This window comes from Oncorhynchus mykiss, chromosome 3, assembly GCF_057628025.1.
Source record: "Oncorhynchus mykiss isolate SJ-2025 chromosome 3, ASM5762802v1, whole genome shotgun sequence".
In the NCBI taxonomy this organism is placed as follows: Eukaryota; Metazoa; Chordata; class Actinopteri; order Salmoniformes; family Salmonidae; genus Oncorhynchus; species Oncorhynchus mykiss.
In genome coordinates this window covers 22,220,667-22,235,893 of record NC_143024.1, presented here as the reverse complement: position 1 = coordinate 22,235,893, position 15,227 = coordinate 22,220,667, and the positions used below count along the sequence as shown (strand labels likewise).

The window sequence follows — 15,227 nt, the reverse complement described above, 5'->3', positions numbered from 1 at the left end:
TCTTCACAAATGACCTATGGTAAGTTATTTTATAGTTTTAATACAATTTTATAATTTAATACAAAAACCCTATTATGATTCAAAGAACCACAAAACATGGATTATTATGAATATAAAGACCAATTATTTACAGATTCAAGCCTAAACAAACCAACCAAGTGAACTATGAATAGCCTCCATGCTTGATTGTTTAAAATCCTATTCAGACAGTCTGTACAATTCTGTTATCTACCGGAGGTGTTTCAGCAAAGGTCAAGTCACAATAAAAAGCAATGACCGACTGTTTTTACATCTTGCAATTGACACTAGTGAACTAGCAGTATGTAAGTCTCTTCCAACCATGGAGGCGGTGGAACTTGGGTTAAAGAATGAGGGAGTTCTATAAAAAATGTATCTTAAAAAATGTAATCTTATTCCTGCCCCAGGTGAAGCGGGTTAGAGTTGATTACATTAGTTTTGGAAACAGGCTCCCTCCCGGTCTTGAGCCCAGTGCCCCGTTTTGGCCGACGGCGAAGTCAGCTCCTCCAAAAAAAGTGACAGGTTAATCACATGGAATAGTGAGTAGGATTCTGGGTTTTTACATACACAAATGATTGCTTTTTGATAAAAAGACTATCTGCCTTCAAACTAGTTTGAAAATGTGAAAATATGCTGCCTTGATGACAACATGAACTAACGGCACAGATTACTGTTAGGTTTGAGAAGGGTGCTCCTCCCAACCCCGCTTTTGCCTGTTCACATCACGGGCCATAGCCTGGTTCATTTAACAGCACTCCCTCAATGCCAACAATACTGCTCCCAGACCCCCAGGTAGTTTGACTATCAGGGGCCGATAGTCTAATGGAGACAGTGAGGACCCTCCCCTACAACCACACCCTTCTCCTACGCCTGACCATGAAGCATCATGAGGGGCTACTGTGGCTCCTGGGGAGTCGTATCCTGCGGCTGAGGGAGCGGGCCAGCCGGTCCATGGCACCCATGGTTCCCCCTAGCTCCTTCCTGGAGGTCAGGCCCTCAAGGTTCCCGCTGTACCACATGACCCATCCTCCCAGGGACATGAGCATCAGTAGAGCCCCAGAGTACACCAGCAGGTCCCCAAAGTCCTGTCCCTTAATCTCTAATGGGGCAAAGACCCCCACCAGCAGAGCAGACACACCTAGCAAGTCCATCAGTATGGCAAACGCCAGGGCCAGCTTACAGTGGGACAGACCATCATAGTGCTGCGCCATGGTCACTCACCTGGGGGACAGAGAGGTGGGGGAGGTGAGGTGTGTGGCACATTGACAGACATAAATCTTGTGCATTGACATTGCTCAGAGTAAAATCACAACAGAGTCACCTCTGGCAATGATAGGGAGTTCACTAGGCCTACTGGTCGAGTGGGAGGATATTGTATGAACATAAACATGACACCATGGCGTGTATGTTCTGTAGCTATTAAAGTACAGGTATGTATGAAATAATGTAACCATGGTCAAATAACTACAGTATGTTATTTAAATATTTACTGTGTCTGTGTATTTAGGCCTACACTTAAAAAAAAAAAAACGTTTTATATAACATTGTAGGTTCCTACAATACTCTTCAATGTTTCTTTATTCATAGGAAAAACAGGTGCCACACCTGAGCGCTATGATACTCCCAGCACAACCAAGACACTTTTGTGTTTCGATGCCCGTTAAAAAACGGATTTAAACACAGAAAAACATAACAGATTAATACTCACCTCATCACAGGTGCAAATGCGTTTTGATTAGTATCTTTTCAATGTTTATCTCTTAAAAATGTAAGTAGAATCCACTCAAACTGTATCTTTCCGGTTCTTCACTGGCAGGTAAAAACAGTGACTCATAAATGAATAATGTTACCTGACACCTCTCCACTCCCCCTTCACCTGAACTTTTCTGCACTGACGAATATCATTGGTCCGGTGTCCTTTGGTAAGAGCAGCACTAAACGAAATCAAGAAAAACCTGTCAAACAATATTTTACTTTTCAATTATTTTCACACTGACATTTATTTTGGAATATGAAATATAATGTATATACTAAACAAAAATATAAATACAACATGCACAAATGTCAACGATTTTACTGAGTTACAGTTCATATAAGGAAATCAGTCAATTGAAATAATTGAATTAGTCTCTAATCATCTGAGACCAGCCACCCACATCAACTGTCCGTCCAGGTGGCTGGTCTCGGATGATCCTGCGGGTGAAGAAGCCAGATGTGGAGTTCCTGGATTGGCGTGGTTACATGTGGTCTGCGGTTGTGAGGAACGTTGGATGTACTGCCAAATTCTCTAAATACGAAGTTGGAGTCGGATTATGATAGAGAAATGATAATTCAATTATCTGGCAACATCTCTGGTGGACATTCCTGCAGTTAGCATGCCAATTGCACGCTTGCTCAAAACTTGAAACATCTGTTGCATTGTGTTATGCGACACAACTGCACATTTTAGAGTGGCCTGACTGTACAGCAGCGCCTTTTCGTTACAAACTACATTTTGGGAAATATTAGACTCTCCCTTAGGTAACCGGAAATGACGGCAAAGGACGTAAACAAGACTTGTAAAATAAACGCTAAATTGTTATTGTTCTAGCTAGGTACGAAAGTGGACAGAATGAACGGGATTTACATATGAAATACGGTGTTATAACGACTGAATAACGGTTCGTATATCATTGATTTGTAGAGAACTCCACCAGAAAATAGTTTGTGCGTGTAAGAAGCAGTGAGCTTGCTACTAGTAAAATAGCTAGCTGCGGACTATCTAGCTAGCCTGTGTAAGATGAGTCCTTATGGCAATTTGATGTGTAGCTAGCTAACGTGTCCATTGTTTATTATAACGCTACATCTTGCAAACTAGCATGTCAGCGACGAACATCGTGTATAATGTGCTAATATAACTTTCTAGTACGCTCGCAAGTGTAACGTTAGACAAAGGGGAATAACGCGATAATAAGTAGGTCATTTATTCTGCATCTCAGCTGAGAATTGCCACACAGTAACTACTTGTAATTACATTTCTAGTGACATAATTGCATCCACGAATGATTAGTTAGCAAGCTGAAGGCAACACTTCGAAGTTATTACTAAACTGACTGCATACTTTTACATTTGCAACAAAACATCGTCAATGGGAATTGTTATCCATCATTGGATGTTGTGTGCCAAATGTAATGCATGAATAAACCTGTATTGTTTCTGTACAATGAAGGGTGCACGAGATGCAGGAGGGAAATATTAATGACGCTTTGCCTACCTCCAAGAACCACACAGGCTCCCACCCCATGCAGAGTAAGATTGTGAAACCTTCTAAAATCTGCATCATTGATATAGATGTGTATTAACCTATTCATGACAAAGTGATAACAGTTATTTATCCATAATAATGCCTACTGTATATTTCTCCCTCTGTAGCTCTGAAGAATGAGGATGCCTATGAAATCTCCATTCCCTTTGAGGAGAACAACTTTGAGCAGCAAGGCTTCTTCAATCAGAATGAGCAGAGTTTTGAAGGTTCATATCAAAGCTTTGATTTCCTACTAGATCAGAACCCATATCATAGATGAATGTAGTTGAATGACCATCTGGAAGGACAGTCCAGTGAGTCCACTCACCTAGTTTCTCCGGTGTGAATCAGTTAGTGATTAAGATTAATCCTGATATTCATTCCCTGACCCTTAACTTCCTGTGTGTGTTTCTCAGAGTCGCCCCCTCCCTCGGGTGCCCCCCCACCAGGCAGCTCGTACCTGCTGATAACCAACCTGCGGACGCAGCTGCAGATCTCCCTGGAGAAGAACTCGTGGCTGCACAAACGCATCGATGACCTGGAGGAGGAGAGGGACTTCTTGCGTTGCCAGCTGGACCGCTTCATTTTCTCTACCAAGACCCAAGGCCATCAGAACCAGGGCCCCTGCGAGAGCCAGTACAGCAACGGTGAGAGAGGGGCATGGAGAGGTTTTGGGAAGGAGGCTGGACACAACCATGATGTAGAAAGATGTATTGTGATTAGAGAAGTTCTACCATGCTAACCACACCACCCATGTTGCGTGCACGAGCGTTGCTAAATACATTTACACATGTTATTCAATGATTTCATCCCAACTGCTTGTGCGCCTCAACCAGCGTCTGCTTAGCCAGGCGCTAAAATAGAACTTGGTTCTATTTTAGACGCTTGATGTGCTGCAAGACCCGCCTCTCCCATCTCATCATTGGTTTTTAGGAGCATATACCCATGTGGGTGATTGAAAGATGGAGGTCCACACCACCATTTGGTGGTGGTAATCTACTTTAAATATGGTTGCCAACCACCATATAAAACTCCACAAAAGAAGAAGAATGAACAAACAGCCCCTTTTTGTTTGTGGATTAATTATCGGAGTAGAGAACACATGATTTTGTATGACTCAATATGGGTAAAAATTATAAAAAGATCCAGCAAAAAAAAAAGGACCATATGCATTCCATGTAAAATAACATCCCAATGTTTATTTTCTAGGACAAATTAGCTAGCAACAGCAAGCTAGCTAAATGTCCATGAATGTTTCATGTGTGTTTCAACCTGTCCCCAAATTAATATAGTTGGTTCACAGTTGGTTTGGTATTTTAACCTGTATGTCATGAACGTGTCTCGTGGGGATAGACAAAATCAGCAGGTAGACGCACGCACGCGTGGAGCCGGTTTGTCAGCATGTAAGACAACATATTTTTTACAGGCATAGATTTATTCTCGGGAACCGTTGTTTTTCCACTTGCAGGCTATGACTCTAGACGTTTTGAATGGAAGCCGAGGAGAGAGGGGGAGCGGCCAGCTGGTAAGGATTGCTTTATGACCTCACTAGTCCCTTGTTGTTCATGATACATGTATCTAGATTCAGAGCATATTCTATATATTCTCATCACCTCTCACCACTACTGGTCTCAGTTCACTGATCACTCTCATTGATCTCCTTTTGTTAACCCTTTCAGAGCAGAAGTCCGAGTCACAGCGTTTCACATCTCGTCAGATATTCCAGCGAAGACCATCCCCCACTGCCATGGCCCCACCCAAAAACCACACTTCCAGCACGATAGCCAATCAGATGGCCGCGATGAGCTCGATGTTCAGCTCCGGGGCCTCCCAGAGCCTCTTGCAGGGGCACAGCAGTGGCAGTAGCAGCGCTATTAGAGCCACCATGAGTGACATGAATGCACACGGGAGCGTAGGGCCAGGTAATGGGATCCAGACTAGAGGTTGACATATGAACAGGACTCTTACAGGTGCCAAAGGATTCTGGCAGGAATGGGAGATTCCTCCCGAGTAGTGCAGTGGTCTAAGGCCCTGCATCGCAGTGCTAGCTGTACCGCTAGAGATTCTGGGTTCGAGTCCAGGCTCTGTCGCAGCCGGCCGCGACCGGGAGACCCATGATTCGGCGCACAATTGGCCCAGCGTTGTCCGGGTTAGGGGAGGGTTTGGCCGGCAGGGATATCCTTGCTTATGTATATTTGAGCAATTCCATTTACTTTTGATACTTTTGATACTTAAGTATATTTAAACCCAATACTTTTAGACTTTTACTCAAGTAGTATTTTACTGGGTGACTTTCACTATTACTTGAGTCATTTTCTAATAAGGTATCTTTACTTTTACACAAGTATGACAATCGGGTACTTTTCCCACCACTAATCAGGACAGTACAGGGGAAAAAATGGACAGTACCAGATGGGACAGGAATAAATGTTCACTTCCGTGACAATCTCTAATCCAAACTATGAGCACCTCTTGTCTAGCACCTCTAGTCTAGCACCTCTATCCGCTCTAGTCTAGCACCTCTACCACCTCTAGTCTAGCATCTCTAGTCTAGCACCTCTACCACCTCTAGTCTATCACCTCTATCCGCTCTCTAGTCTAGCACCTCTACCACCTCTAGTCTAGCGCCTCTAGTCTATCACCTCTAGTCTATCACCTCTATCAGCTCTAGTCTAGCACTTCTAGTCTAGCACCTCTACCACCTCTAGTCTAGTACCTCTAGTCTATCACCTCTATCAGCTCTAGTCTAGCACCTCTACCACCACAAGTCTACCATCTCTAGTCTAGAACCTCTATCTCCTCTAGTCTATCACCACTAGTCTAGCACCTCTATCACCTCTAGTCTATCACCAATATCACCCCTATCAGCTCTAGTCTAGCACCTCCAGCACATCTACTCTAGCACCTCTATCACCTCTAGTCTTTCACCTCTATCACCTCTAGTCTAGCACCTCTATCAGCTCTAGTCTAGCGCCTCTGTCACCTCTAGTCTAGCGCCTCTGTCACCTCTAGTCTAGCGCCTCTAGCACCTCTATCAGCTCTAGTCTATCACCTCTGGTCTAGCACCCCTATCAGCTCTAGTCTAGCATCTCTATCAGCTCGAGTCTGGCACCTCAATCACCTCTAGTCTAGCACCTCTATCACCCCTATACGCTCTAGTCTAGCACCTCTATCAGCACTAGTCTAGCACCTCTATTGTAGCACCTAAATCACTTCTAGTCTAGCACCTCTATCACCTCTAGTCTAGCACCTCTAGTCTAGCACCTCTAGTCTATCACCAATATCACCCCTATCAACTCTAGTCTAGCATCTCCAGCACATCTACTCTAGCACCTCTGTCACCTCTAGTCTATCACCTCTAGTCTGGCACCTCTATCAGCTCTAGTCTAGTACCTCTATCAGCACTAGTCTAGCACCTCTATCAGCTCTAGAATGTCACCTCTGGTCTAGCACCTCTATCACCTCTAGTCTAGCACCCATATCAGCTCTAGTCTAGTACCTCTATCAGCACTAGTCTAGCACCTCTAGTCTAGCACCTCTATCAGCTCTAGAATGTCACCTCTGGTCTAGCACCTCTATCACCTCTAGTCTAGCACCCATATCAGCTCTAGCCTAGTACCTCTATCAGCTCTAGTCTAGCACCTCTAGTCTAGCAACTCTAGCACCTCTAGTCTAGCACCCATATCAGCTCTAGTTTAGCACCTCTATCACCTCTAGCACGTCTAGTCTATCACCTCTATCACCTCTAGTCTAGCACCTCTATCACCTCTAGTCTATCAGCGCTAGTCTAGCACCTCTATCATCTCTAGTCTATCACTTCTAGTCTATCACTTTAGTGAAGCACCTCTAGCACCTCTAGTCTAGCACCTCTAGTGTAGCACCTATTGCATCTCTAGTCTAGCACCTCCATCAGCACTAGTCTATCACCTCTATCACCTCTAGCACGTCTAGTCTAGCACCCATATCAGCTCTAGTTTAGAAACTCTATCACCTCTATCAGCTCTAGTCTAGCACCTCTATCAGCTCTAGTCTAGCACCTCTAGTCTATCACCTCTATCACCTCTAGTCTAGCATCTCTATCAGCTCTAGTCTAGCACTTCTATCACTTCTATCAGCACCAGTCTTTCACCTCTAGTCTAGCACCTCTATCAGCTCTAGTCTAGTACCTCTATCACCTCTATCAGCTCTAGTCTAGCACCTCTGGTCTATCACCTCTAGTCTAGCACCTCTGGTCTATCACCTCTAGCAACTCTATTACCTCTAGTCTAGCACCTCTATCACCTCTAGTCTAGCACCTCTATCAGCTCTAGTCTAGCACCTCTAGGCTAGCATCTCTATCAGCTCTAGTCTATCTCCTCTATCATCTCTAGGTTATCACCTCTATCACCCCTATAGCTCTAGTCTAGCACCTCTATCACCTCTATCAGCTCTAGGCTAGTACCTCTATCACCTCTAGTCTATCAGCTCTGGTCTAGCATCTCTATCAGCTCTAGTCTAGCACCCCTATCAGCTCTAGTAGAGCACCTCTATCACCTCTTTCAGCACCAGTCTTTCACCTCTAGTCTAGCACCTCTAGTCTAGCACCCCTATCAGCTCTAGTCTAGCACCTCTAGTCTATCACCTCTAGTCTAGCACCCCTATCAGCTCTAGTCTAGCACCTCTACCAGCTCTAGTCTATCAGCTCTAGTCTAGCACCTCTTTCAGCTCTAGTCTAACACCTCTATCAGCTCTAGTCTAGTACCCCTATCAGCTCTAGTCTATCAGCTCTAGTCTATCACCTCTCAGCTCTATTCTAGTACCTCTATCACCTCTAGTCTAGCACCTCTGCCAGCTCTAGTCTATCAGCTCTAGTTTAGCACCTATTTCACCCCTATCAGCTCTCGTCTAGCATCTCTATCACCTCTATCAGCTCTAGTCTAGCACCTCTATCACCTCTAGTCTATCACCTCTAGTCTGGCACCTCTATCAGCTCTAGTCTAGTACCTCTATCAGCACTAGTCTAGCACCTCTATCAGCTCTAGAATGTCACCTCTGGTCTAGCACCTCTATCACCTCTAGTCTAGCACCCATATCAGCTCTAGTCTAGTACCTCTATCAGCACTAGTCTAGCACCTCTAGTCTAGCACCTCTATCAGCTCTAGAATGTCACCTCTGGTCTAGCACCTCTATCACCTCTAGTCTAGCACCCATATCAGCTCTAGCCTAGTACCTCTATCAGCTCTAGTCTAGCACCTCTATCAGCACTAGTCTAGCACCTCTATTGTAGCACCTAAATCACTTCTAGTCTAGCACCTCTATCACCTCTAGTCTAGCACCTCTAGTCTAGCACCTCTAGTCTATCACCAATATCACCCCTATCAACTCTAGTCTAGCATCTCCAGCACATCTACTCTAGCACCTCTGTCACCTCTAGTCTATCACCTCTATCAGCTCTAGTCTAGCACCTCTATCACCTCTAGTCTATCAGCTCTAGTCTAGTACCTCTATCAGCACTAGTCTAGCACCTCTATCAGCTCTAGAATGTCACCTCTGGTCTAGCACCTCTATCACCTCTAGTCTAGCACCCATATCAGCTCTAGTCTAGTACCTCTATCAGCACTAGTCTAGCACCTCTAGTCTAGCACCTCTATCAGCTCTAGAATGTCACCTCTGGTCTAGCACCTCTATCACCTCTAGTCTAGCACCCATATCAGCTCTAGCCTAGTACCTCTATCAGCTCTAGTCTAGCACCTCTAGTCTAGCAACTCTAGCACCTCTAGTCTAGCACCCATATCAGCTCTAGTTTAGCACCTCTATCACCTCTAGCACGTCTAGTCTATCACCTCTATCACCTCTAGTCTAGCACCTCTATCACCTCTAGTCTATCAGCGCTAGTCTAGCACCTCTATCATCTCTAGTCTATCACTTCTAGTCTATCACTTTAGTGAAGCACCTCTAGCACCTCTAGTCTAGCACCTCTAGTGTAGCACCTATTGCATCTCTAGTCTAGCACCTCCATCAGCACTAGTCTATCACCTCTATCACCTCTAGCACGTCTAGTCTAGCACCCATATCAGCTCTAGTTTAGAAACTCTATCACCTCTATCAGCTCTAGTCTAGCACCTCTATCAGCTCTAGTCTAGCACCTCTAGTCTATCACCTCTATCACCTCTAGTCTAGCATCTCTATCAGCTCTAGTCTAGCACTTCTATCACTTCTATCAGCACCAGTCTTTCACCTCTAGTCTAGCACCTCTATCAGCTCTAGTCTAGTACCTCTATCACCTCTATCAGCTCTAGTCTAGCACCTCTGGTCTATCACCTCTAGTCTAGCACCTCTGGTCTATCACCTCTAGCAACTCTATTACCTCTAGTCTAGCACCTCTATCACCTCTAGTCTAGCACCTCTATCAGCTCTAGTCTAGCACCTCTAGGCTAGCATCTCTATCAGCTCTAGTCTATCTCCTCTATCATCTCTAGGTTATCACCTCTATCACCCCTATAGCTCTAGTCTAGCACCTCTATCACCTCTATCAGCTCTAGGCTAGTACCTCTATCACCTCTAGTCTATCAGCTCTGGTCTAGCATCTCTATCAGCTCTAGTCTAGCACCCCTATCAGCTCTAGTAGAGCACCTCTATCACCTCTTTCAGCACCAGTCTTTCACCTCTAGTCTAGCACCTCTAGTCTAGCACCCCTATCAGCTCTAGTCTAGCACCTCTAGTCTATCACCTCTAGTCTAGCACCCCTATCAGCTCTAGTCTAGCACCTCTACCAGCTCTAGTCTATCAGCTCTAGTCTAGCACCTCTTTCAGCTCTAGTCTAACACCTCTATCAGCTCTAGTCTAGTACCCCTATCAGCTCTAGTCTATCAGCTCTAGTCTATCACCTCTCAGCTCTATTCTAGTACCTCTATCACCTCTAGTCTAGCACCTCTGCCAGCTCTAGTCTATCAGCTCTAGTTTAGCACCTATTTCACCCCTATCAGCTCTCGTCTAGCATCTCTATCACCTCTATCAGCTCTAGTCTAGCACCTCTATCACCTCTAGTCTATCACCTCTAGTCTGGCACCTCTATCAGCTCTAGTCTAGTACCTCTATCAGCACTAGTCTAGCACCTCTATCAGCTCTAGAATGTCACCTCTGGTCTAGCACCTCTATCACCTCTAGTCTAGCACCCATATCAGCTCTAGTCTAGTACCTCTATCAGCACTAGTCTAGCACCTCTAGTCTAGCACCTCTATCAGCTCTAGAATGTCACCTCTGGTCTAGCACCTCTATCACCTCTAGTCTAGCACCCATATCAGCTCTAGCCTAGTACCTCTATCAGCTCTAGTCTAGCACCTCTAGTCTAGCAACTCTAGCACCTCTAGTCTAGCACCCATATCAGCTCTAGTTTAGCACCTCTATCACCTCTAGCACGTCTAGTCTATCACCTCTATGACCTCTAGTCTATCAGCGCTAGTCTAGCACCTCTATCATCTCTAGTCTATCACTTCTAGTCTATCACTTTAGTGAAGCACCTCTAGCACCTCTAGTCTAGCACCTCTATCAGCACGAATCTATCACCTCTAGTGTAGCACCTCTATCATCTCTAGTCTATCACCTCTAGTGTAGCACCTATTGCATCTCTAGTCTAGCACCTCCATCAGCACTAGTCTATCACCTCTATCACCTCTAGCACGTCTAGTCTAGCACCCATATCAGCTCTAGTTTAGAAACTCTATCACCTCTATCAGCTCTAGTCTAGCACCTCTATCAGCTCTAGTCTAGCACCTCTAGTCTATCACCTCTATCACCTCTAGTCTAGCATCTCTATCAGCTCTAGTCTAGCACTTCTATCACTTCTATCAGCACCAGTCTTTCACCTCTAGTCTAGCACCTCTATCAGCTCTAGTCTAGTACCTCTATCACCTCTATCAGCTCTAGTCTAGCACCTCTGGTCTATCACCTCTAGTCTAGCACCTCTGGTCTATCACCTCTAGCAACTCTATTACCTCTAGTCTAGCACCTCTATCACCTCTAGTCTAGCACCTCTATCAGCTCTAGTCTAGCACCTCTAGGCTAGCATCTCTATCAGCTCTAGTCTATCTCCTCTATCATCTCTAGGTTATCACCTCTATCACCCCTATAGCTCTAGTCTAGCACCTCTATCACCTCTATCAGCTCTAGGCTAGTACCTCTATCACCTCTAGTCTATCAGCTCTGGTCTAGCATCTCTATCAGCTCTAGTCTAGCACCCCTATCAGCTCTAGTAGAGCACCTCTATCACCTCTTTCAGCACCAGTCTTTCACCTCTAGTCTAGCACCTCTAGTCTAGCACCCCTATCAGCTCTAGTCTAGCACCTCTAGTCTATCACCTCTAGTCTAGCACCCCTATCAGCTCTAGTCTAGCACCTCTACCAGCTCTAGTCTATCAGCTCTAGTCTAGCACCTCTTTCAGCTCTAGTCTAACACCTCTATCAGCTCTAGTCTAGTACCCCTATCACCTCTAGTCTATCAGCTCTAGTCTATCACCTCTCAGCTCTATTCTAGTACCTCTATCACCTCTAGTCTAGCACCTCTGCCAGCTCTAGTCTATCAGCTCTAGTTTAGCACCTATTTCACCCCTATCAGCTCTCGTCTAGCATCTCTATCACCTCTATCAGCACTACTCTAGCACCTCTAGTCTAGCACCTTTATCAGCTCTAGTCTAGCACCTCTATCAGCTCTAGTCTAGCACCTCTATCAGCTCTTGTCTAACACCTCTATCAGCACTAGTCTTTCACTTCTAGTCTAGCACCTCTATCACCTCTAGCCTAGCATCTCTATCACCACTTCCACTAGCCTAGCACCTCTATTACCTCTCGTCTAGCACCTCTAGTCTAGCACCTCTAGTCTAAAGTTGTTTTTTTTCAGGTCTTGTTTGTCTGTTCAGATTCCCTGTCCCTCCTGGGGGAGGCCGAGGAGTTCCTGGAGCAGGATGGCTACATGAACGAGGAGGAAATGATTTCAGGAGAGGAGGTGATGTCAGAGGGCATGAGCAGCGGTGGGCACCCAGGGATGAAGAGGAGGCGGGTCTTCCGATTCACCAGGGAGAGGCAGAGAGGTGAGGGACAATGGCAGCCATGTTACTCATGCCATGTTCCAATGCTTTGGAAATGCTTCTTTCCTTCCTTCCTCGAAGTAGGCCTAATCAATCCCCACTTCCCTCCATCTCCTCCCCTTCTAGTCAAAGACGCTGCAGGGGTTCTGTTTCGCTACAAGAAGATCCTGTTGACCTACCAGCGGCTGAAGAACATGTCTAAGGCCTTTCAGATCCACGGCGTAGACCGCAACACGGTGGCCTCCACCACGCCCATCGCTGAGATGCTGCTGGTGGCCCCGGAGAAGGTGGCGGAGGTGGGCGAGTTTGACCCGTCCAAGGAGAAGCTGCTGGATTACGCACGGCGCTGCTACGTTGCCCTAGACGAGGAGACGCTAAGCAGGGTGCAGGCCCTGAAGAAGAACAACCTGCTACTACCCATCTCCTACAGGTTCAGACACTGATGGGGGGAGGGATGCTGGGGACGAGGGGAATCTGGAGGCCAAGGGGATGAGGGGAATCTGGGGGCCAAGGGGATGAGGGGAATCTGGGGGCCAAAGGGATGAGGGGAATCTGGGGGGATGAGGGGAGTCTGGGGGATGAGGGGAATCTGGAGGCCAAGGGGATGAGGGGAATCTGGGGGATGAGGGGAATCTGGAGGCCAAGGGGATGAGGGGAATCTGGGGGGATGAGGGGAATCTAGGGGCCAGGGGGATGAGGGGAATCTGGAGGCCAAGGGGATGAGGGGAATCTGGGGGCCAAGGGGATGAGGGGAATCTGGAGGCCAAGGGGATGGTGGGGTGCTCTGGGGGGAGGAGGGCTTCATTTTGTCTTGGAGAAGAGCATGGTGGGACTTTTGGAGAAGGTCATCACTCAACCATCTCCCTAAGATTCAGACATTTATGGAAAGTTAAGATTTGTGTATGGGAGCACTGGATATGTAGGGGAGGTTGTTGCCCATCCCATCCCATGTTTTCTATTCTTAACTATTTGTTCAGAATCCTTTTGAAGCTGAGGTAATGAACTATAGCATTCCTTATTTCTGACCAGAGTACTATTGAACTTTGTAGTACTTTATTTCAGTGCAATTTTGACACGTAGGGCCACATTTTGCTCATGCCAAAAATTGGTGCTATTGTCTGAAGAGGTCGTGCTACTCCCAAATACTTACATTAGCAGCATGAAGGTACAGTGACCAAATTGTAGATTTGTAGCATTCCAAACTGGCTCTTTATTTTCATCATACTTGAAATAAGTGCCATGCTGACTATTTGAGGTAATACGGACTTTTCTGACAATCATCTATTTTGCGCTGTCAGAATTTCACCTTTTAGTGTCTTCATGTAAAAGTGGTGTCATATTCTGCACCCTCACAACAGCAATGTCAATACTATACATCTTTATTTACAGATAAATGTTTGTTGTTTGGATAACATTTCTGTCTTTTTCCTAGCACTTCAAAAACAAATTTATTATTTGTGCACTTAAATGATGACCTTATTTAGATATTTAAAAAAGCCCACACCCAGTGATTTTGGATCTGTCTCTCATTTCTCCAGGTTGAAAGGAGGAGAGGATTCTCTTAAAGAGAAGGAAACTCACGCGACCACAAACTGAACAAAGCAAAGAGTAGTTGCACACTCTATTGCTCAGATTCAATCCTTTAGTAGAATCATTCCAGTGTTCTGTCAGAAAGCTTCCAGGTTCTGAAACAAAGGAAGTTAGCTAGCTGACTGACCACTGGTGTTGTGTCTGCACCAGAACAACAGAATAAGCAGATATTCTTTGCTTTGGAAGAAGGATGGGGACAGTTTTGGGGACAGTTCTACTGTGAGGCTAAGCTGTTGCACCACAAATACATCACTTTTTTTTTGTTGCACCAGAATATATTCTGTCACTGTAAAGTGCCACTGTAGCATACAGTTGTGAGATGTGTCATTTGACTGAAGTGTGGTGTAGTATAACATCACGTACCCTTTGTACTGTGCTACGAAGATGAGTTTTTTACTATAATAGTAGTACGATTTACTGTGCTATTTCACCATCAGTTGAGATTTGTGCTTTCTTTTTTCAGTCCTCTACTGCAATACTTTGTTTGCTTGGGAATAATTGATTACAATTAGATTGCATACTATTAGGTTTCTCTTTTTTGTGTTCCAATAAAGCTCAGTGATTTCCACAAAAGGGACAAAATACAAAATGTTGATTTTTATTTGAACATGTCTATGTAAATCAATATCAATCACCAGTTCCCCATTACAATTGCATGTGAAATTAACTCTTGTTGGTCAGTTATTTAGACAGAGCTGTTGTTGAACTCAATAATGATGTTAAAAAAACAATAGCAGTAGTATTGGCGATGGTGTAATATAGTGGTATATTGTGTGTGTGTTATACTGAAACTGGTACAAGGAATTGCTGAGACACCAGGTTGTCTGAGTGTGTGAAAGGGTACCTCTCACTTTAAACTTCATGTCTTACTTATTCACAACACAAACTCTCCCAGGGACGGGTATCAGTGTGTACAACTGCTGAAATCATGTTATGTTCCAACACCTTTTATACGGGTCAGAGATGTCATTTTGACTTTAATAAGGAACCAATCATTTACTGAAAGGTAGCGTACAACCTGTATCATTTAAGATACCGGTATCTGTGTGCAGAATTTCCAAAATGTTTAATATTGTATTTCTCTTCAAGAATAATGAGGAGTAGCCTGTAATTCAAAAACTGATAATGTTTGGTTGATTATACAAATTGTATGGACTGTAAAAATAAAAATGCCATTAAAGCATTTGATTTCTTAAAAAATCCTGATTTGACTTATGTTTCTCTCTGAGTGTGTGGAAAGGGAGATGCTAGAGGAAAAACATATGCAGTGGCCCT

The 15,227-nt window shown here is 44.9% G+C and overlaps 2 protein-coding genes and 1 long non-coding RNA gene across 4 annotated transcripts; 1 reads left to right on the top strand and 2 right to left on the bottom strand.

Annotated features, from left to right (window-relative positions):
- Positions 1 to 20: 20 nt before the first annotated feature.
- LOC110508993 (transmembrane protein 238) lies at positions 21 to 2,275 on the bottom strand. Of its 2 annotated transcripts, none has more exons than XM_090224996.1 (3): positions 2,175 to 2,275; positions 1,869 to 1,952; positions 21 to 1,239 (listed from the first exon to the last, which is right to left on the bottom strand). In XM_090224996.1, the coding sequence occupies exon 3, from the start codon at positions 1,227 to 1,229 to the stop codon at positions 903 to 905; it is 327 nt and encodes a 108-aa protein (XP_090081122.1). In that variant the 5' UTR covers positions 1,230 to 1,239; positions 1,869 to 1,952; positions 2,175 to 2,275; the 3' UTR covers positions 21 to 902. The 2 variants fall into 2 exon arrangements, with proteins under 2 accessions (XP_090081122.1, XP_021445603.1); XM_021589928.3 differs by having other exon boundaries at positions 1,727 to 1,952; positions 2,175 to 2,262.
- Positions 2,169 to 15,152, top strand: LOC110508957 (coiled-coil domain-containing protein 106). The gene is made up of 9 exons (XM_036968625.2): positions 2,169 to 2,678; positions 3,227 to 3,306; positions 3,430 to 3,528; positions 3,718 to 3,948; positions 4,770 to 4,826; positions 4,981 to 5,223; positions 12,195 to 12,365; positions 12,489 to 12,792; positions 13,901 to 15,152. Exons 2-9 carry the CDS (start codon positions 3,237 to 3,239, stop codon positions 13,956 to 13,958), a joined length of 1,233 nt encoding a protein of 410 aa, XP_036824520.1. The 5' UTR covers positions 2,169 to 2,678; positions 3,227 to 3,236; the 3' UTR covers positions 13,959 to 15,152.
- Positions 5,694 to 6,035, bottom strand: LOC149984454 (uncharacterized). Its single transcript, XR_016492739.1, has 3 exons — positions 5,916 to 6,035; positions 5,831 to 5,881; positions 5,694 to 5,784 (listed from the first exon to the last, which is right to left on the bottom strand). It is a non-coding gene; the product is annotated as an uncharacterized LOC149984454 (long non-coding RNA).
- Positions 15,153 to 15,227: the final 75 nt, after the last annotated feature.